The sequence below is a fragment of the Macrobrachium rosenbergii genome, chromosome 47 (genome assembly GCF_040412425.1).
Source record: "Macrobrachium rosenbergii isolate ZJJX-2024 chromosome 47, ASM4041242v1, whole genome shotgun sequence".
In the NCBI taxonomy this organism is placed as follows: Eukaryota; Metazoa; Arthropoda; class Malacostraca; order Decapoda; family Palaemonidae; genus Macrobrachium; species Macrobrachium rosenbergii.
This window is the reverse complement of record NC_089787.1, coordinates 21,120,624-21,143,344: the sequence shown is the minus strand read 5'-3', so window position 1 is coordinate 21,143,344 and position 22,721 is coordinate 21,120,624. Positions and strand designations below refer to the sequence as shown.

General features: G+C 36.8%; 1 protein-coding gene across 1 annotated transcript; it reads left to right on the top strand.

The window, feature by feature from the left end:
• Positions 1 to 6,654: 6,654 nt before the first annotated feature.
• On the top strand, positions 6,655 to 18,109 carry LOC136830950 (uncharacterized). The gene is made up of 3 exons (XM_067090907.1): positions 6,655 to 6,774; positions 10,442 to 10,760; positions 17,718 to 18,109. Exons 1-3 carry the CDS (start codon positions 6,759 to 6,761, stop codon positions 17,800 to 17,802), a joined length of 420 nt encoding a protein of 139 aa, XP_066947008.1. The 5' UTR covers positions 6,655 to 6,758; the 3' UTR covers positions 17,803 to 18,109.
• The last annotated feature ends 4,612 nt before the right edge of the window (positions 18,110 to 22,721 follow it).

Here is a 22,721-nt window from a genome sequence, read left to right as displayed (position 1 = left end):
TCTCTCTCTCTCTCTCTCTCTCTCTCTCTCTCTCTCTCTCTCTCTCTCTCTGCTACAGTCTTTCCTGTAAGTCTGTTGTGTCACATGAACAGAAATATTTGAAGTAGAACAAAGCTATAAGAATTTGCCTCTCTCTCTCTCTCTCTCTCTCTCTCTCTCTCTCTCTCTCTCTCTCTCTCTCTCTCTCTCTCTCTCTCTCTCTCTGCTACAGTCTTTCCTGTAAGTCTGTTGTGTCACATGAACAGAAATATTTGAAGTAGAACAAAGCTATAAGAATTTGCCTCTCTCTCTCTCTCTCTCTCTCTCTCTCTCTCTCTCTCTCTCTCTCTCTCTCTCTCCTCCTCCTCCTCCTCCTCCTCCTGTTTCTGTTTTCTATACTTTCTTGTAAGTCTGTGTGTGTGTCACGCATACTGAAATGCTGAATGTAAAAAAGGCGATTAGAGTTAGCCCCATCTCTCTCTCTCTCTCTCTCTCTCTCTCTCTCTCTCTCTCTCTCTCTCTCTCTCTCTCTCATTTTGATAGGGTTCCCCCAAAAGCGATTACCTAGATCTATGGACACCAGCATGGAAGGTGAGGTTAACCAACCCATAGAGGGGAGAAAATGATATTTGGGCCAAATTTCCAACACCGCCTCTCGGCGCCATCTGCGGACGCAAGCGGATGGCGTTTATATGTTTATAAGGCATCTGCGCATGCGCGGATCATCGCTACTGCTGCTGCTCCTTACTGTGAGATGAATATGCAAATGCGTGTAGGTACATATGGAAGGGTTCCATATGATGGTCGATGTTTTGTCATCTGGGCCATTGTCGGATTTCGTGAATGGGGTTGAAGCTGTTGTGAGGTGAATGAGGGAGGTTAAATTGGTCTTAGTGGGTCCTGGCTATAGCAAATGTCATTTTCGTGATGGTGAGGTTCTCACAAAAGTCGTTTCTGGGACAATTTGTTCATTTGAAATATTCAGGGGGAGTGGATTGGATTGGCTTGTAGATGCATTCAGGAATTTGCATATGAAATATTTTGTGCAAAAACTGAAATATTCAATTTGTGCATATTAGTTTTTATGCAATATCTGGAATATTCATTCTATATATCTTAGTTTGTCTTGTAGATGCATTCAGGAATTTGTATATAAAATATTCATCTCACAGTAACTGAAATATACATTCTGTGCATATTAGTTTTTATGCAATAATTCGAATATTCATTCTGTGCATCTTAGCTTTTATGCAATATCTGGAATACTCATTCTGTATATCTTAGTTTTTATGCAATAAGCGGAATATACATCCTGTATATATTATTTTTTATGTAATTACGGGAACATCCACTAAGAAAATAAAAACTTATCATTTTGACGTCCGTAATATTAAAAATGAATAAAATCAGTCCGAATTACCGGGATTGAAACGAGGCTAATTTGCTTAAGTATTTTCCTGATATACATTTCCTAGTTATTATGTAAAAATTGTGAAACGAATGATTGTCCTAATGTGGATTTTTAGTTTTCTGTAAAAGAAAACTATTGTGCCGGCTTTGTCTGTCCGTCCGCAGTTTATTCTGTCCGCACTTTTTTCTGTCCGCCCTCACATCTTAAAAACCACTGAGGCTAGAGGGCTGCAAAGTGGTATGTTGATCATCCACCCTCCAATCATCAAACATACCAAATTGCAGCCCTCTAACCTCAGTAGTTTTTACTTTATTTAATGTTAAAGTTAGCCATAATCGTGCTTCTGGCAACGATGTAGGATAGGCCGCCACCGGGCCGTGGTTCAAATTTCATGGGCTGCGGCTCATACATACCGAGACCACCTAAGATAGATGTATTTTCGGTGGTCTTGATTACACGCTGTAGCAGCTGTACAGAAAACTCGATTGCGCCGAAGAAACTTCGGCGCATTTCTTACTGGTTTATTTGTGATCATAACAATTGTGAAATGAATATTGTTTTAATTTTGTGACGAATAAAAGCCCAGTTGTTAATCAAATATAACACTTGACCGGAAAAAAAAGTGTGTTTGAATCTAAAACAAGTAAAAGTAATGACAGCATTCAAAAGAAAGCCCAGATATGCAATTGCAGGAAGAAATAAGCAACTTATTCTTGTCTCCAATCTCAAGACACACTCGACACAAAAACAATAATAGCGGTTACGTCTTTTTCCTCTGGCGAAACTAAGCAACCCTTCCCTGTAAACAGTACCTGTTTTATGCGCGTTCTTCGTCATTACGAGAGATTCCGCTGTACGCATCGCCTTTGAAATAGCTACGGTTCCATAGTTCCTGTTGTATGGGTGATAATTGACACGATGTAGGGATATAGAAAGCGTGTCTTTGTCATGCACTGAACCGTAGTGTTCACTTTTTAATATCGCTTCATTTCCTGGGTAATTTGACTCTCTTCTTGCGTGATATAGAGTAAGAAAGTAAGTCTGGTGTGTACTTTCTGTGTACTGTAGATGAGCTTAGGTAAAATATAAAATATGTCTTGAAATGTCATTGGAATACAATTTTTTCTTGGGTATTAAAAAAGAAGATTATATAACATAAAAACTTTCAGCTTTCACTTGGTTAAATTATATATATATATTTTTATAGGTTTATATATATGTGTGTGTATTTATAATATATATGTATAAACATATATATATATATACATAATAAATATATAATATATATAGATATATATATATATATATATATATATATATATATATATATATAGAGAGAGAGAGAGAGAGAGAGAGAGAGAGAGAGAGAGAGAGAGAGAGAGACAGACAGTCATATCTCCCTTTTGCCATTAAAAAATAAACTGAAAACGTATTTACATATTGGGAAAAGCAAACCTAATATCTAATTATCAGAAAAAGAAGGAAAACAGACAATTTTAGAGCCAATTTTCAAAGCCATTGCCGGTATGAAATCAATTCACTGGGTATGAAGATATCAAATAAGGGAAACTGATATTTAAAAGAACGAGTGACGCCAGTGTATCTCGGAATTCTCGAAGAATGGAAAGTTCTCAGGAATTCCTCGTGGTTCAGTATTGCAAAGTCATAACTTTCGTTCATTTTCATTTATTTTGTATTATTATTTTTTTTTCTTGGATGTTATTGTATATAAGAATAGTTCCAGAGAAACTGTGATTTGTAGATTAGTAGATTATGTCCACTTTAGCAATAAGCAAATGTAACAAATATACGTCATTTATATTTAGTGGAATTTTAATGATCAATTGATACTAGTATCGTGAAGAGGAAAATACCTTTAGGGAAAGTATAACTCAACTAAAAGCCACTTTGCATTCTTGGCTCTTATACTGATAGAACTTCTATAAGAATGAGGTTTTATCTATAGATGTTTTCTATCACAATCATTATTCTAATTCTTATAGGGGTTTGCCAGTTCTGTTAATTATTATCGTGATAAATCTGTTTTTATTATTATTATTATTATTATTATTATTATTATTATTATTATTATTATTATTATTATTATTATCTTGTAGTTTAATACAATTCTGCTATCAGATCTTCATGAAGCGTGACTAAAAACACCGATCTCTCTCTCTCTCTCTCTCTCTCTCTCTCTCTCTCTCTCTCTCTCTCTCTCTCTCTCTCTCTCTCTCTCTGCATAGGAAAGTACAGCAATTCCCCCATAGACGCATTAGCTACTTAGTTTTCTCAGGCAGCCACCGCATAGGATAAACACCACAAAAAAAAATTCTATTGGTGTGGGTAGAAAGTTTTCATCTCCGTGTAGACTAGACCTCCCTCATGTTTGTCATGATTATTACCATATGGTCTGTAAAACCTCACAGCTCTCTCTCTCTCTCTCTCTCTCTCTCTCTCTCTCTCTCTCTCTCTCTCTCTCTCTCTCTCTCTCTCTCTCTCTCTCTGTATGAATATATATATATACATATATTTTTATATATGTATATGTATACATACATATATATAAATATATGTGTGTATATATACATACTTATAATTTATGTATATATCAACATATATAATTATAATTCTATCTCATTTTCCAAACCACACACAAATAATGACATTGACTTCCTAACTACATTTGTCATTTATAGCCATTTCTGCCAGTTACCTTATAAACTCCAGGCACTGACAGTCCTCCATGCCTACATGAAGGTAGTTACTCCTGCCACTCCTGGAGCACAGTAAGGAATAAGAACTCCCTCCCCTGCTCCATTCTGAGCTCCATAGAGCACCCTACAACCATATATTATACATTCCGATGCAGGCCAGAATGACAAGGTTTGCCTGGAACCATTATGGCTCGCGCTTTTTGCCTCATTTTCAAGATGACAAATCTAGGACGAGTGGCGGAGGAGCCAAACTTTGGGTCCCATGGGTTGGTCCCTCCGCGGTTTGACGAAGACGTTACGTACCCCTGGGCTTCTTTGGGGGGGAGGGGTGTTATGGGGGTGTGGTGTAGGGTGATGCTAATATTATTAAGAGGTGATGTTGATTTGTACAATAATTGTCACTTTATAGAGTTGGGAGAAAATTGTTCTCTCAGGTTATTTACAGTAAGCGCACGCACATCTCTCTCTCTCTCTCTCTCTCTCTCTCTCTCTCTCTCTCTCTCTCTCTCTCTCTCTCTCTATATATATATATATATATATATATATATATATATATATATATATATATATATATATATATATATATGTGTGTGTGTGTGTGTGTGTGTGTGTGTGTGTATAAATATAATATTACAGATTTTTCATTTTTCTTGCAGGATAAGAGGCAGCAGTTCTCACACTCCCAAGATATTTGGTCATTGTCACACCACGCTATTACGTAGTTCCGTAGTTCTGGCTTCCTACAGAAGTGCCAAAGTGATCCGTCTTGACCTCCAAGTGAGAGGTAAGTAGCAGGACCAGTAACAGTAGCAGTAGTAGAAGTAGCAGTAGAAGAAGTAGCCTCATGCAAGTAGATCGCTATCTGTTAAATAAGAATGACTGGTCTGAACAGGGTGATGTAATTTCACTTATGATGTTTATTGAATTGAATGTAAAATTTGGGCCAGAGGCCAAGCACTGGGACCTATGAGGTCATTCAGCGCTGAAACGGAAATTGACAGTAAAAGGTTTGAAAGGTGTAACAGGAGGAAAACCTCAAAGCAGTTGCACTATGAGTCTCTTGTTAGGAGAGGGTGGAAAGTCAGGTGGAAGAAAGAGAGTATGAAAGGAGGTACAGTAAAAGGAATGAATGGGGTTATAGCTAGGGGCCGAAGGGACGCTGCAAAGAACCTTCAGTAATGCTTACAGTGCATCGCATGAGGTGCACTGTCGGCAAATTAGTTTTGGAGCATTTTGAAGCCATATAAAACAACAAACAGGTATTATATATATATATATATATATATATATATATATATATATATATATATATATATATATATATATATATATATCATACCAAACTAGATCTGATGACATTTTCCTAACATAATCAATATTACGTTTCATCAATTAACTTATTATACGACAACCTTTGTAACCTATTAAGCATTATTCATCAAAGAACCATTATTGTGAAAGCGATAATAAACAGTCTTGTCTTGCAGACTAAATAACAAATCTTGACATCTGGACGCCGGCTACAAAAACGCAAAAACACTTACCCGCGCGCACACACGCATACAAAAACACGTAACAACATCATAAGCAGTTCGCGTGAGATGAATCTTATAGATCTAGCAGCAGCCTCCGTAACCCAGAAAGAATTTCCCTTTTTCTTCGCGCCTAAGGACTGTCTAATTCCTCGAGAGAGCGTTTACGCGTAATGCTTTTTAAAAGAATATTATTGAGATGGCTTTGTCTGTCCGTCCGCCCTTTTTCTGTCCGCCCTCAGATCTTGAAAACTACGGAGGCTAGAGGGCTGCAAATTGGTATGCTGATCATCCACCCTCCAATCATCAAACATACCAAATTGCAGCCCGCTGGCCTCAGTAGTTTATAATGTATTTAAGGTTAAAGTTATCTATAATCATACTCCTGGCATCGCCATAGGTATCAACAACACAGACCACCACCGTACCGCGGCTGAGTTTCATGGGCCGCGGCCAAGGGTTTCATGAGCTGTCGCTGAGTTTCATAGTCCGCGGCTAAGAGTTTCATGGGCCGTGGCTGAAAATTTCATACAGCATTATACTCTATACAAACTCGATTCCGCCGAAGAAACTTCGACGTATTTTTCACTTGTTTTCTAAGGCAACCGGAAGCGGACCTCCTCTCTCTCTCTCTCTCTCTCTCTCTCTCTCTCTCTCTCTCTCTCTCTCTCTCTCTCTCTCTCTCTCTCTCCTGTCCAAAGCGGAAGTAATGGTGGGAGGGCGGGGAGGAATGGGAGAAATGTATGGAAATGTAGGGCAAACCAGACCTGCAGTTAGGAGGCTTAGAAGAGACCTCTAACCATAGATGAATGATGAATAATGTCCTCCTCTCCGATGAAGGATTCCGGTCGACGGGAGATAGAACTCACCGCAGCCACGCCGCAGCTCGGGCTGCTGCGGCAGGAGAGGGAGGGGAAACTAATAATTGCGTTCTGGTTGGGTGGGGGCGTCCAGGGGTGTCATTTGGGGGAGGGGGAACGCCGACTGGAGTCCTATAAGAACCGGGAACTCTGCAGGAGAGACATCATTCCTTCGCTAATCCTTCACCCAGCAGCCTCACATCCATATTAGCACCAACTCCTTCAACTTCAGTAACCCAAACCAATCCTTCTCGAAGCCATGGCCATCCTCAAAGGTGAGAGAGACTCCGGAGCGTCCTTCGGCGGTCTTCAAGGATTCCTTTTCCTCCTTACCTTCATCCTACTGAGAGACTTCGGAGCGTCCTCCGGCGGTCTTCAAGGATTTCTTTTCCTCCTTACCTTCATCCTACTGAGAGACTTCGGAGCGTCCTCCGGCGGTCTTCAAGGATTCCTTTTCCTCCTTACCTTCATCCTCCTCCTCCTCCTCCTCCTCCTCCTCCTGGTTCCTAACAGGTACTCCGGTGGCATTCTTTGAAGGATACAGTATTCATAAGTGCATTTTAACATATTAACTATTCTCGCGTTTCATGCAGTTTCCAAAAGGAGCCTTTGTGAATACAGTACTGAAAAGTGACTTGCATTGCATTTTTTACCAGTAGGATATTTAATGAATACAGTATTCACAAGTGATTTGCATTACATAGTTTCCAGAAGGAACTTTACGAATACGGTATTCACAAAGTGACTTACATGACAGTTCCCAGTAGGAGTATTTAAAGAATACATTATTCACAAAGTGGCTTACATGACAGTTCCCAGTAGAAGTATTTTATGAATACAGTATTCACAAAGTGATTTGCATTACAGTTTCCAGTATGAGTATTTACAGAATACGGTATTCGCAAGTGACTTGCGTATAACTTCCAGAGTGACATCAAATTGTCTCCAAAATTGTTCACGTTAAAATTGTCATAATGTTTACATTAACACGTAATGACGTTATCAGTGTTCTATTAAGCATAAATTTCACATTTTTTCTGTATTTAACTGAATATTCTCGCCCGTATATTTTGAAAGTTTAAAATTCCACCACAGATCAAACGAAAAAAATTCAAATTTACAGTTCAATTAGATGTAATTTTCCGCTTAATATTATGATGTAAAAAAGTGAATATTTTGACGAATTACTGTCAATATCCGTCAACCCGTCTTTTCTCCCACGGCCCTCTGCCAATTATTGACGGTCTGAGGTTCCGTCTGTGAATGGCCTGTCTAGACTGGCCCAGTGGGTCGTGGACTGGCCAGAACTTGCAGTTGTATACAATAATCTCTGTAGCGTGAATGTAATCAACTTCCGTTACTGACACTTTTGTTATGTTTTTATTCCTCTCTCTCTCTCTCTCTCTCTCTCTCTCTCTCTCTCTCTCTCTCTCTCTCTCTCTCTCTCTCTCTCTCTCTCTCTCTCTCTCTTCCAGCCAGAGAGTCTGTATTAAATAGACCTGTTCAGAAATTATGTTCATAGTATTGACTCTCTCTCTCTCTCTCTCTCTCTCTCTCTCTCTCTCTCTCTCTCTCTCTCTCTCTCTCTCTCTCTCTCTCATTTCCTTACATTATTCTTCTTTTGATCGCTATGATTATAATCAGGCGGTGTTTGCCGACAGACGCTTAAGAATGTTTAATGAGGGGTTGAAAAGCTTCTTAAGTGCCTTCCTTCGATGGTCGTCATTACGTTACAATGAACGAGAACCCTCGAAATGAAGAACAGACAAATCAAATGAATGAGAGAAGACTGAGAACCTTACAAGAAAGGGTCGAGAATTCTCGACAGGTATTGGGATTAACCGAGGATTTCAGCCTCACTTGATCAATAGACTTCGAATACTTGGGAAGACGTGTAATGAAGTAGGGTTGGTTTAGGCATTACTTTGATAATTGTTTAATAAGTCGAATTAGATTCTAGTAATTTCTCCGACGGGATTTGATTATAGTAATTGATGTGCAGGTACTTATTCTGGTGAAACCGGGTGCTTTGTACTGCTCAGTACTTCCCCTTCAAAATCTATAATTTTGTTTCCTTTTTTTTTCAGTTTTCTGTACAAAAAAAACTATTGTCTGTCCGTCTGCACTTTATTCTGTCCGCACTTTTTCTCTCCGCCCTCAGATCTTAAAAACTGCTGAGGCTAGAGGGCTGCAAATTGGTATGTTGATCATCCACCCTCCAATCATCAAGCATAGCAAATTGCAGCTCTCTAGCCTCAGTGGTTTTTATTTTATTTAAGGTTAAAGTTAGCCATAACCGTGCTTCTGGCAACTATATAGGATAGACCACCACCGGGCCGTGGTTAAAGTTTCATGAGCAGCGGTTCATACAGCATTATACCGAGACCACCGAAAGCTAGTTATATTTTCGGTGGCCTTGATTATACGCTGTAGCAGCTGTACAGAAAACTCGATTGCGTATTTTTTACTTGCTTGTGTGGTGCAGACTGTGGTATATATATTGCTATGGTAACGCTGGGTGCTTTGTACTGCTCTGTACTTCTTTGACAAAATATATAATTATGTTTCCATTTTTCGTATTAAATAATGCTGACAAGGGATATATTGCTATACCAGAAGAACGGTAATAAGGGCTAATATTGTTTATTTAACTGGTAAAAACGGTTAATTAATAATCAGGGCAGTCTTCATACAGTTAGCTTATGAGTCTGCCGAATATTAAATAGTAACACCGCAAACTTAAAAATATGCATTTGACAAATGAATATAGCTATGCATGATGATGTAAATATCAAATTTAGCTTTAAAGACCTTTATGTTGGAATATGGCCATCAGTTCAATATTATTTGTGAAATTGAAAAAGCTAAAATCATAATTTTAAAGATGATTTGTTAAAGAAATGCATATTATTAGGCATATCTCAGAATTTTGACATATTCACAGTCTGATCAAGAACGCTTGTTGGCAAATTCCATAAGCTAAATATGAGATTTAATTTTTTAAAGTGAATTTTTAATGAAATAAGCAACAGATGTTAACACGAAACTCAAAGAACTCGCCTAAAAAAAAAAAAAACAGAGATATGCAACGCCGTCTGTCGCCAAGAGACACAACTTCATTGAGTCATCTATATTTTCAAGTTTTTGTTTACAAGACTTGCCATTAAATCACCCCCTTTATTTTCAAGTTTATTTTGTTTACAAGGCTATAATAATCACACCTTGCACAGGAGAGCAATTATTAACACCTGAGAGGTAGAGTATTACCTGTTTCGTAAGAGCCAGCCCACCTCCTCCCTTCCCCCCCCCCTCTCACCTACAACTCGTTAATTCAATCGACAGGTGAATTTGATCAAACTGATAATTAAGATATCTTTAAGATTCTAATGTTGTCGAAGTGCAGATTGAATCTGAGATTCTTTTAGATGCAAAGTTTGGGATAATCTGGGCTCTAAGTGGTTTGTTTTTGTGATTGCTAGTTGTAATGGGGTTTGGTTTGATGGATCTGGGTGTAAATAAACGGGTGTAGTGTGTGTTTGTGTGTGTGTATATATATATATATATATATATATATATATATATATATATATATATATATATATATATATATATATATATATATATTTATTTATTTATATATACATACATATATGTATGTATATGCACGTAAGTATGTATGTATACATATATATATACTGTATATATATATATATATATATATATATATATATATATGTGTGTGTGTGTGTGTGTGTGTGTGTGTGTGTATGTATGTATGTATGTATCCATAGAACCATTTCTAAAACAAAAATTGACCTCCAAGATTAAACCAAAAAAAAAAGATCCCCACCATTTCACCATTTCACCCCCTGACCTTGACACTGACTGACCTTATGACCCCTACTGACACCCCGACGTATTTTGTGACCCCGCCCCCGACAGCCGCCTCCGTTTTCGTCATCCTGTTCGCCCTCGCTGCTGCCGCCACGCCGAGAGAGTCCTTGGGAGCTGCTTCCTCCTCAGCCTCAGCCTCTTCGCCGAAATCCTCCACCGCCCTCAAGGAGGACTCCTCCAGAACCATCTTCCTCGACGCCGGCTCCACTGACGAGTTCGGAATCACCGACGTCTTCCTGTACCTCGGCACCTTCACCCTCGCCGTCGTCATCGCCATGATCGTCATCGGAATCATCTACGGAGCCAACGAGGCCAACAACAGCTCCGGGTACGAGGCTCCGGCTGCGACAGGATACGACTCCTACAGGTAGGTGGTGGCTCCGAGGACTCGATCCTCGAGGTTTGTTTGTTTGGTATTCTTGTGATTAATGTGTAAAGGTTCTCTTGTCAGCATTCTTCTGATTAATATATAAAGATTCCATGAGTCCTAATTTCAAAGCTATACGTATATGTATACGATTCTAAATAGAGTCTCTTGTGATTAATGTGGGGGATCTGAGGACTCGATCCTTGAGGATTATTTTTGGAATTCTTGTGATTAATGCTTAAAGGCTCTTTTGTCAATATTCTTCTGATTATTAATGTATGAAGATTCCTTGAGTCCCAATTTAAAAGCTTTTGATGGATAATAGTTATATAGAGCCTCTTGTGATTAATGCGCAAAGATTCTTTTGTTAGCATTCTTCTGATTAATATATAAAGATTCCATGATTCTTAATTTAAAAGCTTTTGATAGATAACAGTTATATATATAGAATATCTTGTGATTAATGTGTAAAGATTCTTTTGTCAGCATTCTTTTGATTAATATAAAAAGATTCCATGAGTCCCAATTTAAAAGCTTTTGATGGATGACAGTTATATAGAGTTATATAAGGTCCTCTGAATCCTCTTTGATAATCTTTTGATTAATTTGTAAAGCTTCTTTCATGTCTTATCGAAAATCTTTTGATTAATATACAAAGATTCTCCAGAGTCTTATTAATAATTTTTTGGTCATTATACAAAAAATATCCTTTGATCCCTTATTAAAGAGTCTTTTGATTGATATACAAAGGTCGTCCAAATGCTCTTTGATAGTCTTTTGATTAATATGCAAATATCATCTGATTTCTTGTTATAAATCGTTCGATTAATATTTAGAGATCTTCTGACACATCTTTGGAAATCTTGAGATAAATATGTAGAGATAGCTTTGTTAATCACTGTAAATCCTATGATTAATGCATAAATATCCTCTGATTCCTCACGTAGAATCTTTTGATTAATGTGATTAATGTGCAAAGGCCCTTGACAGATTAATAAAAACAATGCTCTGAATAATAGGTAACAAGATAATGAATTATTTTGTGCTATTGCTAATCAGTAATAACTTTCATGGAATTTATAGTTTAGTGATTATTGATGATATCTTGATTAATATATGTAGAGATCTCCTGATTAATCATAGATGTAAAAGCATTTCCTTGTCCTTTGCTGAATTCAAAAAGTCATACTTTTGTAATCTTTTGTGATACATCTTGCTCCACCAATTTAGCAGCCATTCACTAATGATATTTATGCCTTCTCTTATCCTCTAGTTTATTGTCCATCGAGACGCTTTCAGTTTAGCTTGTTTTCTTTCCTGAAACGTCATTGCCTCTCCGTTCTTATCAGTTCTCATTATCTAGCCATTTAGTACCTATCAAGGTAGTAAAGGAGAAGATGTCTTCTTCTTCTTCTTCTTCTTCTTCTTCTTCTTCTTCTTCTTCTTCTTCTCCTGCCACTACTGGATAGAGCAAAGTGGCATCACGGCGGCAAGCTTTTGGGGGAATAGTGATGGCCCGCCATAAAGCTTTCAGCCGGGGGACTTCGTTATCAGGGAGTTTAACATCTCTATATAACCCTCGAGAGATACACCATAACTAGACCGCCTTGTAATTACTGGGAGAAGGTCCAAAGCATGTCTTAGTAGAAGTAGTAGTGGCTGATGGTTTCCCCTTGAAGGTCCTGGAAGTGGGTCCTCCCTGCTTCCCTCCCTACCTCTTCTCCTTCTTCCTCCTCCCTCTTCCCTCCTCTCAAAATATCAGACACCCAGAATAGTAGTAGTAGAAGCAGTAGCTGATGATTTCCCTTGAAGGTCCTAGAAGCAGGTCCTCCCTCCTTCCCTCCCTACCTCCCTCCCTCTTCCCTCCCATTCTCCCTCCCTCCCCCCTCTTCCCTCCTCTCAAAATATCAGACACCCAGAATAGTAGTAGTAGTAGAAGCAGTAGCTGATGGTTTCTCTTGAAGGTCCTGGAAGTGGGTCCTCCCTCCTTCCCTCCCTACCTCTCTCCCTCCCTCCCCCTCTTCCCTCCCTCTTCCCTCCTCTCACAATATCAGAATAGCAGTAGTAGAAGTAGTGGCTGATGATTTCCCTTGAAGGTCCTGGAAGTGGGTCCTCCCTCCTTCCCTCCTTCCCTCCTCCTCTCTCCCTCTTCTCTCCCTCCCTCCCCTCCTCTTCCCTCCTCAAAATATCAGACACCCAGAAGGCCGCATATGCGCACGAGCGAGCGCATAGACAGCGGCATAAAGAGCGCGGAGTTAATTGCGTATCCGCACTTTGTGTAGTCTCTTGGCCCACTTGAGTGAGGTACGCTACATAAACCTTGGGGGCTATGTTTATCAGACTCCATTAGTGGTAGTTAATTGGCAAAATCTCTCTCTCTCTCTCTCTCTCTCTCTCTCTCTCTCTCTCTCTCTCTCTCTCTCTCTCCGTAATGAAGATTAAAATTGTCGAAGTCCCTCTTGCAATGTTTTAAGGATAATTTTACTCCTCCTGAGATGAACCTTTCTCGTCCAGTAATATTCAGGCTTTTAAGGATAAATGATTTCATAATTAGAAGACTGGGTTTTAGCTCAAAGATAAACCACATTGCTTTGTTGCCGTTTTACTGTTTTAACTTTCGTTATATTGGCGGTTTTGTGTTCACGAATTCTAAATAGCCAATGTTAATGTTGCTTTTTTCAATATAATCCTGTTATTATGCATAATTAAACTGAATTTCAGCTTCTCTGCACAGTAATTAAAATCTCACATCTGACTTCAATTTTAGATATTAGTTTAAAGACAGGGTTGCTAAAATGCACTTTGCGCCACTGATAACTTGCTCTTCAGTAACGTTGTAAAATATCACCGCGAACTTCTTGGTCTTCAAGGAACATCATAACAGACCCAGGATTCACTACCACTTGATTACTTTCATAAACTCTCGCGTCTTTGAACCCGTATTTGCTTTATCCCATGTATCACACCTTCGGAGGCAAACAGCGCAATATCTCCGCTCTTATTTGACATAATTCGCGGCGAGGATCATTGTTATTCCGGCCGAAATTGGCTCCTACTGCGCTAAAGAGAGCATCGTTTATAAAAGGGCCCGCTAATATTAGCAAAGACCCTCTGTTCCATTCGTTACGGGGAAATGTCATCCCAGGATCGTCAGCAGGCTACAGTTGGCAATTAGGAGAGGTGGCTGCAGGTGTGTAGGAATTACTTATTGGGAGGTAGGGGGTGGGGGAATAAATTTACACCTGGCTGAAGTCACTTACCGTCAGAACGACCGTTAGTTACGGTTTTCTCAACGGCTCCTAACAACTGAAATTAGAATCTCTTATTATGATTTTTTTTTATGACGAGGACAGGCCGAGCGATTCTTTATATATATTTTTGGGGGCCGTGACGTGCAGTGGTTGATGGATTGGCTTGTATATCTTGATTAGATGGCCTCGAAAATATCGAAGATTAGGGATTGGGGAGAACTAAACGTGCTGTTTTCTCTTAAAGGATTCTTTAAGTTTTTAAGGATGGGACAAGCGATTGCTACGAAGGTAAGAGCTAACACTTTTCAATCTCTCTCTCTCTCGTCTTTTGGGTTTAACACTTTTGTGTCAGTCTTAAAGTATCTCTCTCTCTCTCTCTCTCTCTCTCTCTCTCTCTCTCTCTCTCTCTCTCTCTCTCTCTCTCTCACGCATTTTAAAGTCTTTCTCTTAAAGTAATTAACTTCAAAAAGTCATGGTCGCATCTCGAGCATTTGCATAAATTTAAAAAAATCGTGTTCTGTTCTTTGTTTTTTTAATTTTTTTGTTAGCTATTGTTTTTATCCTGACCTTTTAATTCGCGAAAGAAAAGAATAAAGAGAGATTTACAATGTCGGTTTCATCCACAGCTATAATTTTCATCTCAGCTTTAAACAAAATCTTCGCTTATCGAGTACCTGGTGTAAATGATATCAGATTTTTATTTTTTAAATTGATCTTATTGCCATTTCAAATTAACAAGTCGGTTTCACCTTGATTCCTTTCTCTCTCTCTCTCTCTCTCTCTCTCTCTCTCTCTCTCTCTCTCTCTCTCTCTGTTCTGCTAAGCTTCACCCCCCCTGACATCTCGCCACATCGCCACATTCATTCTTATTTTCTTTTTTTTTATTTTTTAAATAGATCTTATTGCCACTTCAGATTAACAAATCAGTTTCACTTTGATTCTCTCTCTCTCTCTCTCTCTCTCTCTCTCTCTCTCTCTCTCTCTCTCTCTCTCTCTCTCTCTCTCTGCTCAGCTTCACCACCCCCTGACACCTCGATATATCCATTCGTATTTTCTTACAGCCCCACTTATTTTAAATCAGTAAACACTTAATTGTTGTGGAGGCCTTTCGTCTGTGTATATAACTCGTCATCAGCCTCTTTCATTACCTCCTAGGAAATTGCAAGGGAGAGTTTCCACTTTTCCTCTTTACTATTAATCGGCGTTTATCCCTTCGCCTCGAATTCCGTAGCGTACCAGAAGGAGGAAGAAAGGATGATTGCCCGATCATTGTTATTATGCGATGAATTATTATCAGCTGGGCGGGTTGGAGGAGAAGCCGAGCTGGTCGCCTACGAAAATTGGGCTGATTTCTCCGGGTGAATCGCAGGGGAAATGAACCTTGCGTGCCTTGCAGAGAGAGATAGATAGAGATAGAGAGAGAGAGAGGGAGATAGAAAGAGAGGCCTCTCTGCGGTTAGTAATTTAGATGTATCATTATTAACCTCTCTCTCTCTCTCTCTCTCTCTCTCTCTCTCTCTCTCTCTCTGCGCGTAAGTAAATAGGTACCGGTAGTTACCTCCTGAATCGCCCAATTTGTGCCGTTTTGTCTCGCTATCATCAGCTCGATCTCGCTATCGTCGGCTACATCTCCTGATGAGATTATCGAGTTTTAACTTTACAGCTTCCTAATGATAGATTTTTCTCGCAGTTTCCCGAGTCACTGTTGTTGTTTTATGGGCAGAAGAATCCCCATCTGGGAGACGCTAGAATTGTCTGTCAGTTTTCGTCAGATGTGACATTGTTGCATGGGGTTTTGTTTGGTCGAGTAAATCACGGGATACCTTTGTTTTATTTGAATTAAAACCCGTGTTTTAGGTGCTTTATATGATGAAGGAATTAGTGTATATATAAAAATGAAAGGTATTTATTATAACTACTTATTAAAAGTTTGCAAAATATGAAAAGTTAAAAATGCCATTTTTCTAGTTTCCAGTATTTCAATTAAAAATGAAGAAAGGAAATCATTAGATCTGCTTATTAAAATTTTTACAAAATACCGAAATGAAAATATAAAAATAAAAAACCCCATTGCTTTAGTTCATAGTTTATGGCGTTCGAAACTTAATTGAAATTATAATGGCCATGAAGATTCCTTTTATACAAAATACAGAATGTTGTAGTGTGGCCTTCATTTGGGTCGTTTCCAAAATGGAGAATTTTGCAATTTGCAATATTTAAGAGTTTATCATAAAATAATGGAATTAAGATTAATAAGTATCATAATTATCATTGTAAGTATTCTATGAAATGAAGAAATTTTCAGTCATTGCGTGTATTTTATAAAATACAGGGATGCGAAGCATTAAAACACGAAGGAAAATACGTCACACAATATACACCGCTCAAAAAAGAAAAAAAAACCCTTTGCTCATGATCTCCAAAGAACATTTTGCGCATGACTGCTGCAAAACTCTCATTAGGAAACTCAAGCCATACTTTCCACGGTAATATTCGAGTAATTGCTTCCCTCTCCATTCTTGAGGAATTGGGGCTTCTCACGCACCCATTGTAAGCTCCTGATGCATGTTCCTTATTTATTTTTTACGTAATGGGGCCCCTTAAGTAGGATTTCTAAGGTCTCAATAGGATTCTATGGCGGAAGACCTTGCTAGACCTTCGTCTGCTGAAGTAGCGGCCTTGGCTCAGGGCACTGACTTCCTCCTTTCTTCGATAATTGACTTGAGGTCCCTTTTTTTTTATTTGGGTCTCCTTGGAAAGTCGAGTAGGCATAATTCGTATTCTTACTTGAAATTCAGAGCATTTTTTAAACAGGCATAATTCACATTCTTATATATCAAAGCGATATATAGTTATTCTTATTTAAACTGTTTAAGCTGCCATAAAAAAACACTTTCTGATTTGTATGCCAAACCTAGGCTACTTGTTAAAACTGACATAATTCATATTCTTACTTGAAATTCAGAGCATTTTTTAAACAGGCATAATTCATATTCTTATATATCAAAGCGATATATAGTTAATTCTTATTCAAACTTCCATGAAAAAATTTTATTTGTATGCCAAAGTTAAGCTACTTTTTAAAAATGATTCTTTTATTTAAACTGACATAATTCATATTCTTACCTGCAATTCAGGGCATCTATTAGTTTAAATTGGCGTAATTCACATTCTTACCTGTATATTGCGGGGATATTATTTATCTTTATTCAAACCGCCATAAAAAACGCATTCTTAACTGTATGCCAAAGTTAGGCAACCATATTTTTATCATTCTTTTATTTAAACTGACATAATCCACATTCTTACCTGCAAATAGAAATGATATATAGTTTTTCCTTATCTACATTTTTCTTAAATGTAAATTGCCCTGATTTACATTCTTCCCAGCAAACCAAGCCTTTAATCTTTTTCTGTATTCAAACTAACCAAATTTACATTCTTACCAGCAAACCAGATCTAGAATCTCTTTTTCTGTTCAGACTAACCTAACTTAACCTAATTCCCCGACTTACCTGAGACTGAAATCTGAACATTTCATTGATTCAAACTGGCCTCCATCATCTCCTTACGTGGAAAATCAGAGGTCAATCAAATTAACCTCAGGTATTGGTAACTCTCCCCTACCATATATGCCTATGAAGAGCTGATTACCATAAGCATTTAAATGAATGCTGTTCATTTTTTCTCTCTCTCTTCATTCCAGCGCCTACGACCAGGTCTACCAGGTAGCCAGGTCACTCTACGACGGCTACAAGAAATACGAGGCCACGAAAGCCGCCAATTTGTAAAAAAAAAAAAATAAGATGTATGCTACAAGAAGACACTGTGGATGCTGGAAGCGACGACTGGATAGAAACACGATATAGAAAACGGACCCACGACAGAAAACGGACGACGGTTTTTTTTTTTTTATCATTTACAAAAACAATCCCTGTGAACGACGCTCAAATGAGATATTTTAAGAGCCGTGTACTCCTTCAGTTGCCATAAAATAACCTCCGCGTTATTTATTTTACTTGTTACTTGTTGTTGTATTTATTTTGTTATTTAAAATAACTGTTTTTTTTTTTGGTTAATAAAGGATGCATGATGTATAGATCTTTCATTTGTGCCTTGCAAGTTATTTTGTTGATGGCTTCGTAAATGTCGTTTGTACAGTAGGTGAGATTTTTGGCCTGTGATATAAAGCTCGAATGTACTTATATATATATATATATATATATATATATATATATATATATATATATATATATATATATATATATATATATATATATATATATATATATATATATATAAATATATATATATATATATATATATATATATATATATGTGTGTGTGTGTGTGTGTGTGTGTGTGTGTGTACATATATATATATATATATATATATATATATATATATATATATATATATATATATATATATATATATATATATACTGAAATCTGAATTAATTTTATTATTTTCTCTACCCAATATATGACAGTATTCAATTGCACCCTTTCCTTTTACTGGTTAATATTCTTCTATAGTTCTTTTGTTTCATTCATAAAGTGAAAAATAATAAATAAACAAATAAACATCACTCGTACCAAACACAAAATAATAAGAAAAAAATTCCCAAAAGCCAAAAAACGAAGGTATGACATCATCCAGACACCATTTTTCATGTCAGAATAATATTGATAACCAAATTAATTATGCAAATCATTATAAATACTCCTGCTGAGCCCAGCATAAATATTCAAGCTTGGTTGATTCACTCGGTCGAATGGAATCAAATAATCAAGAAACCTTTATTTCTTCTTTCCCAATCAATTAAAGCAAAGAAGGCAGGTGACCGGTGGCCCGAATTGAGAGAGACTAACTAGAACAAATTACAAGTTGTTAATTATAAGCTGAGGAATATTTATATAAAATACCCACTGCGTCTGAGGGCTCGCTCAGCTGATAGCTGGTGTGTGTCCTTCAGGTGCCATGTAGTCATTTTTGTTTCGTTTTTTTCGTTTTTTGTCTTGGAAGTTTGGGTCTCGTTGCTTTGTTTGTTTATTATTATTATTATTATTAATATTATTATTATTATTATTATTATTATTATTATTATTATTATTATTATTATTATTATTATTGTCACCATTTCTTTATATACTCATATACTTTTATAATCACTTTTAGTCACTGTATTTTTTGTTTTTATACTGTATATCTATTTGACATATATACATTTGTCTGTATATGTATATGTATGTATGTATGTATATATATATATATATATATATATATATATATATATATATATATATATATATATATATATATATATATACTGTATATCAACATACGAATAGCAGGAACAAGAGATATCTTTTGAAACTAAATTGAAGGAAAGAAGAAAAGCTGATTAAAAATAATGAGAGAGAGAGAGAGAGAGAGAGAGAGAGAGAGAGAGAGAGAGAGAGAGAGAGAGAGAGAGAGAGAGAGAGAGAGATAGACTAACACCATACAAGGCTAGAGTTTCGGCACACCCTGTCAGAAGTATTATAATCGTGAAGAAGCTGCCGGACTGAGTTTAATGAAAACTAGTTAATCGTAATCACTACTTTGCGCAAGATAATGTGTTGTAGAACTGGGAGGTTACTTTTATATATATATATATATATATATATATATATATATATATATATATATATATATATATATATATATGACTGAAATATTCTCTGTTAAAACAGAATTCCATCAAATATAAGGGAGCCCATGGAAACGCCAAAATGTGGAAAATAAAGGGTATATTTCAGAGACCAAGCTGAGGAGAGGAGCAGTTTGGTCTCTGAAATATAGCCTTTATATATTTTCCACATTTTGTGTTTCTGTGGGCTCCCTTATATTTGACACACACATACACTTACACATGTAACCTAGTAACAAACCATTTTCTTCATGAAGATCAAAATAAATTACGAAAAACAAAATTTTAGATTCTACAACCAGGACTATTATCTTCTGCAACTTCTTTCAAGTGATCACCATATTACTTCGAAGCTTGAAATTCAAGTTAATGACCCCTGTAGGCTTGTTCCATGTGAATAGGGGCTTACCTTCTGAATAATAACAGTAATTATTATAATAATGATTATCTTTATTTTCATCACGAGGCCATATGCATGGAATATACAAAGTAGAGGCATTACAATAGATACACACAAACTAGATACATGAGTTAGTGATAAAAGTGATAATTGACAATATCCACACAGTTGCTGAGGTAGTGGTAGAAAAAAATAGTAATATTATTGGTAGTGACGTTTTATTGTTGACAATAGCAGTAAAAATAGCAACAAAATGTATATTAAAAAATGATAGCAATTAAAAACAGATTGCCTACAAACTAATTTCCTGCTAGGGACCTCAGGTGGAATGCAGAAGTCAGGTCCAGAGGGCTAGACACGAAAAAGTGAAAAAAGCAGATCTCAATGATAATAATAACTTCGAAGATTAATAATAATAAGAAGTAATCTTAGTAATAATAATAAGTGAAGCTTAAAAGCAGCAACTGATACATTTTCAGAGCCAGTCTACTGATACATTTGTATTACCAAACTGAATACATTCCCACCATGGACCCAACTAACTTGAATTACAAAATACTTTACGCAGTCTGTATATGTAATAATTCCTGCTTCCCACATCCAGTGAATATGGCCAGGAAATGTGAATTTTTAGCCTCCTTCCCTCTGACGTCTTACTCAAAAAGATTTGTTGATGACCAAAGAGAAATTAAATTGATTAGGATCTCAATACTGTGATCAGGTATTGATTTTGTTGCGATGCAGCGTAATTTGATGCTCTCTGACGTCAGTTCGGCGTATATATAAGAGAATAATAGTACACGTGATCTTGAGAATGATTCGTTTTGGTAATTAGGCCAAAATCGAGTAGAAAAAATATGCAAAACATTATGCAAACGTGAAGCTCTGACGGACAGGCACTGAGCTATCAGTCATAATCAGTCGTAATAATCTATATTTACTCCGTTTTTGAAGTTACCGTAACGCCGTTTAGTTACTCCGATAAAAAAACAGAGGAATAATGATTAAAAAAATGTATAAAAACTATGATTTTATTAGGTTTTGCGCGGCGTGAGTTCCTGTTATTAAAGCGTAGCCGAATCGATTGCGTTCAGAGCTGAATGTTTTGTTGAAATCTTCGCCGTGATGTATTGCATTCTGGGCAAGTTTTATCAGCTCTTATCAGCTCGTAATGTCCGTCATCAAATCCGGGCCGTCGGTGATTTGAATGTCTCATTTTCATATCCTGCTAAAGGCACATTATGCAAATTAATTGCCTGTGACCAGTACGGGATCGCTTGGCCTCAAGCAAGCAACTGCATATTGAGATGCTATCGGCCCCGGGACGAGGGTATTGCCGTATAATGGTCGGTACTTTTGACGTGCCTTATCTATCTGTCAAATCTGATCACAAGTCAAAATCCTCGCGTAGGGATGGAATGATCCTGGGGAGTGAGGGTTTTTTCGTGGTAATATCTGAATGTTTTTGCTAAGTTTAAAAATACTTATTTTTATTTTATACGTTTTATGTTTTTTGCTAAACGTAAAAATGCGTTTTTTATTTTTTTTATTTTTGCTTGCTAAGTATGAAAGAAATTTCTTTCTTTTTTTTTAATTTTCTAAGTGTAATAATTCTTTTTTTTTGGTGGGGGGCTCTCACCCCCCCAAAAGCTTGTGCGTAATATTTTTTATAGACGTAAAAATTCGTTTATTTTTTAGTATTTCTTTTTTTGCTTGCTAAGTGTAAAAAAAAAATTTTTATTTGCTAAGTGCAATAATGGAGTTTTTTTTCTGGAGGGGGTTTCTCACCCCTAAAAGCTTGTGCCGAATTTTAGAAATATAGAGGCCTAACCAATATATAGCTGTTATTTTCAACCTAAATTTTCTTGACAGATTTATTTTTAAAACTTAGACTGTCAAGCCAAGCACTTGTGCACTTTCGGCTATTCGGCACTTAAAGACAGTAAAAGAGGGAATTGGAGCGGTTGGACAGCAAAATACAGAGATCAAGAAAATAAATGAGATGAAGCCAAAAGATCCAAAGTTATAATGATTTTAATTTAAAATATCAGTCAGAAATATCAATAAAATAGACACAGTGGCTTGAACTTGAAGTTATAATCGTCTTTGAAAAAATAGATAAAAGAAGAAGTTTCAAGAATTAATACCAAAAAGATTATAAATATAAACACCACTTGTCACTTACCCATTTTCTTTTTGTTTGACTGAAGGGAACATATTTCTGCCAGGTGTAATTACAGGTATTCGGACATCACTTCTTATTAACAGATCAGAGCAATAGATATGTTCGAGAGAGAGAGAGAGTTTGTATGTGTGTGTGTGTGTGTGAGAGAGATCACTGAAATTATGGCTCTTTAGAAAAAGAGGCATAAAAAATATAAAATAAAATGAGTTTTCCTCTTTTTTTTATTTTTTTACTCTATTGTTTAATGATACCATTAAATTTTTCTTATATTTTGTTTTAAATGGTCCATTATTTTTAATTCTCATAATATTAGAATTGGCAACAACAGCTCTCTCTCTCTCTCTCTCTCTCTCTCTCTCTCTCTCTCTCTCTCTCTCTCTCTCTCTCTCTCTCTCTCTCTCTCTAATCTAATATATTTGTATATATATA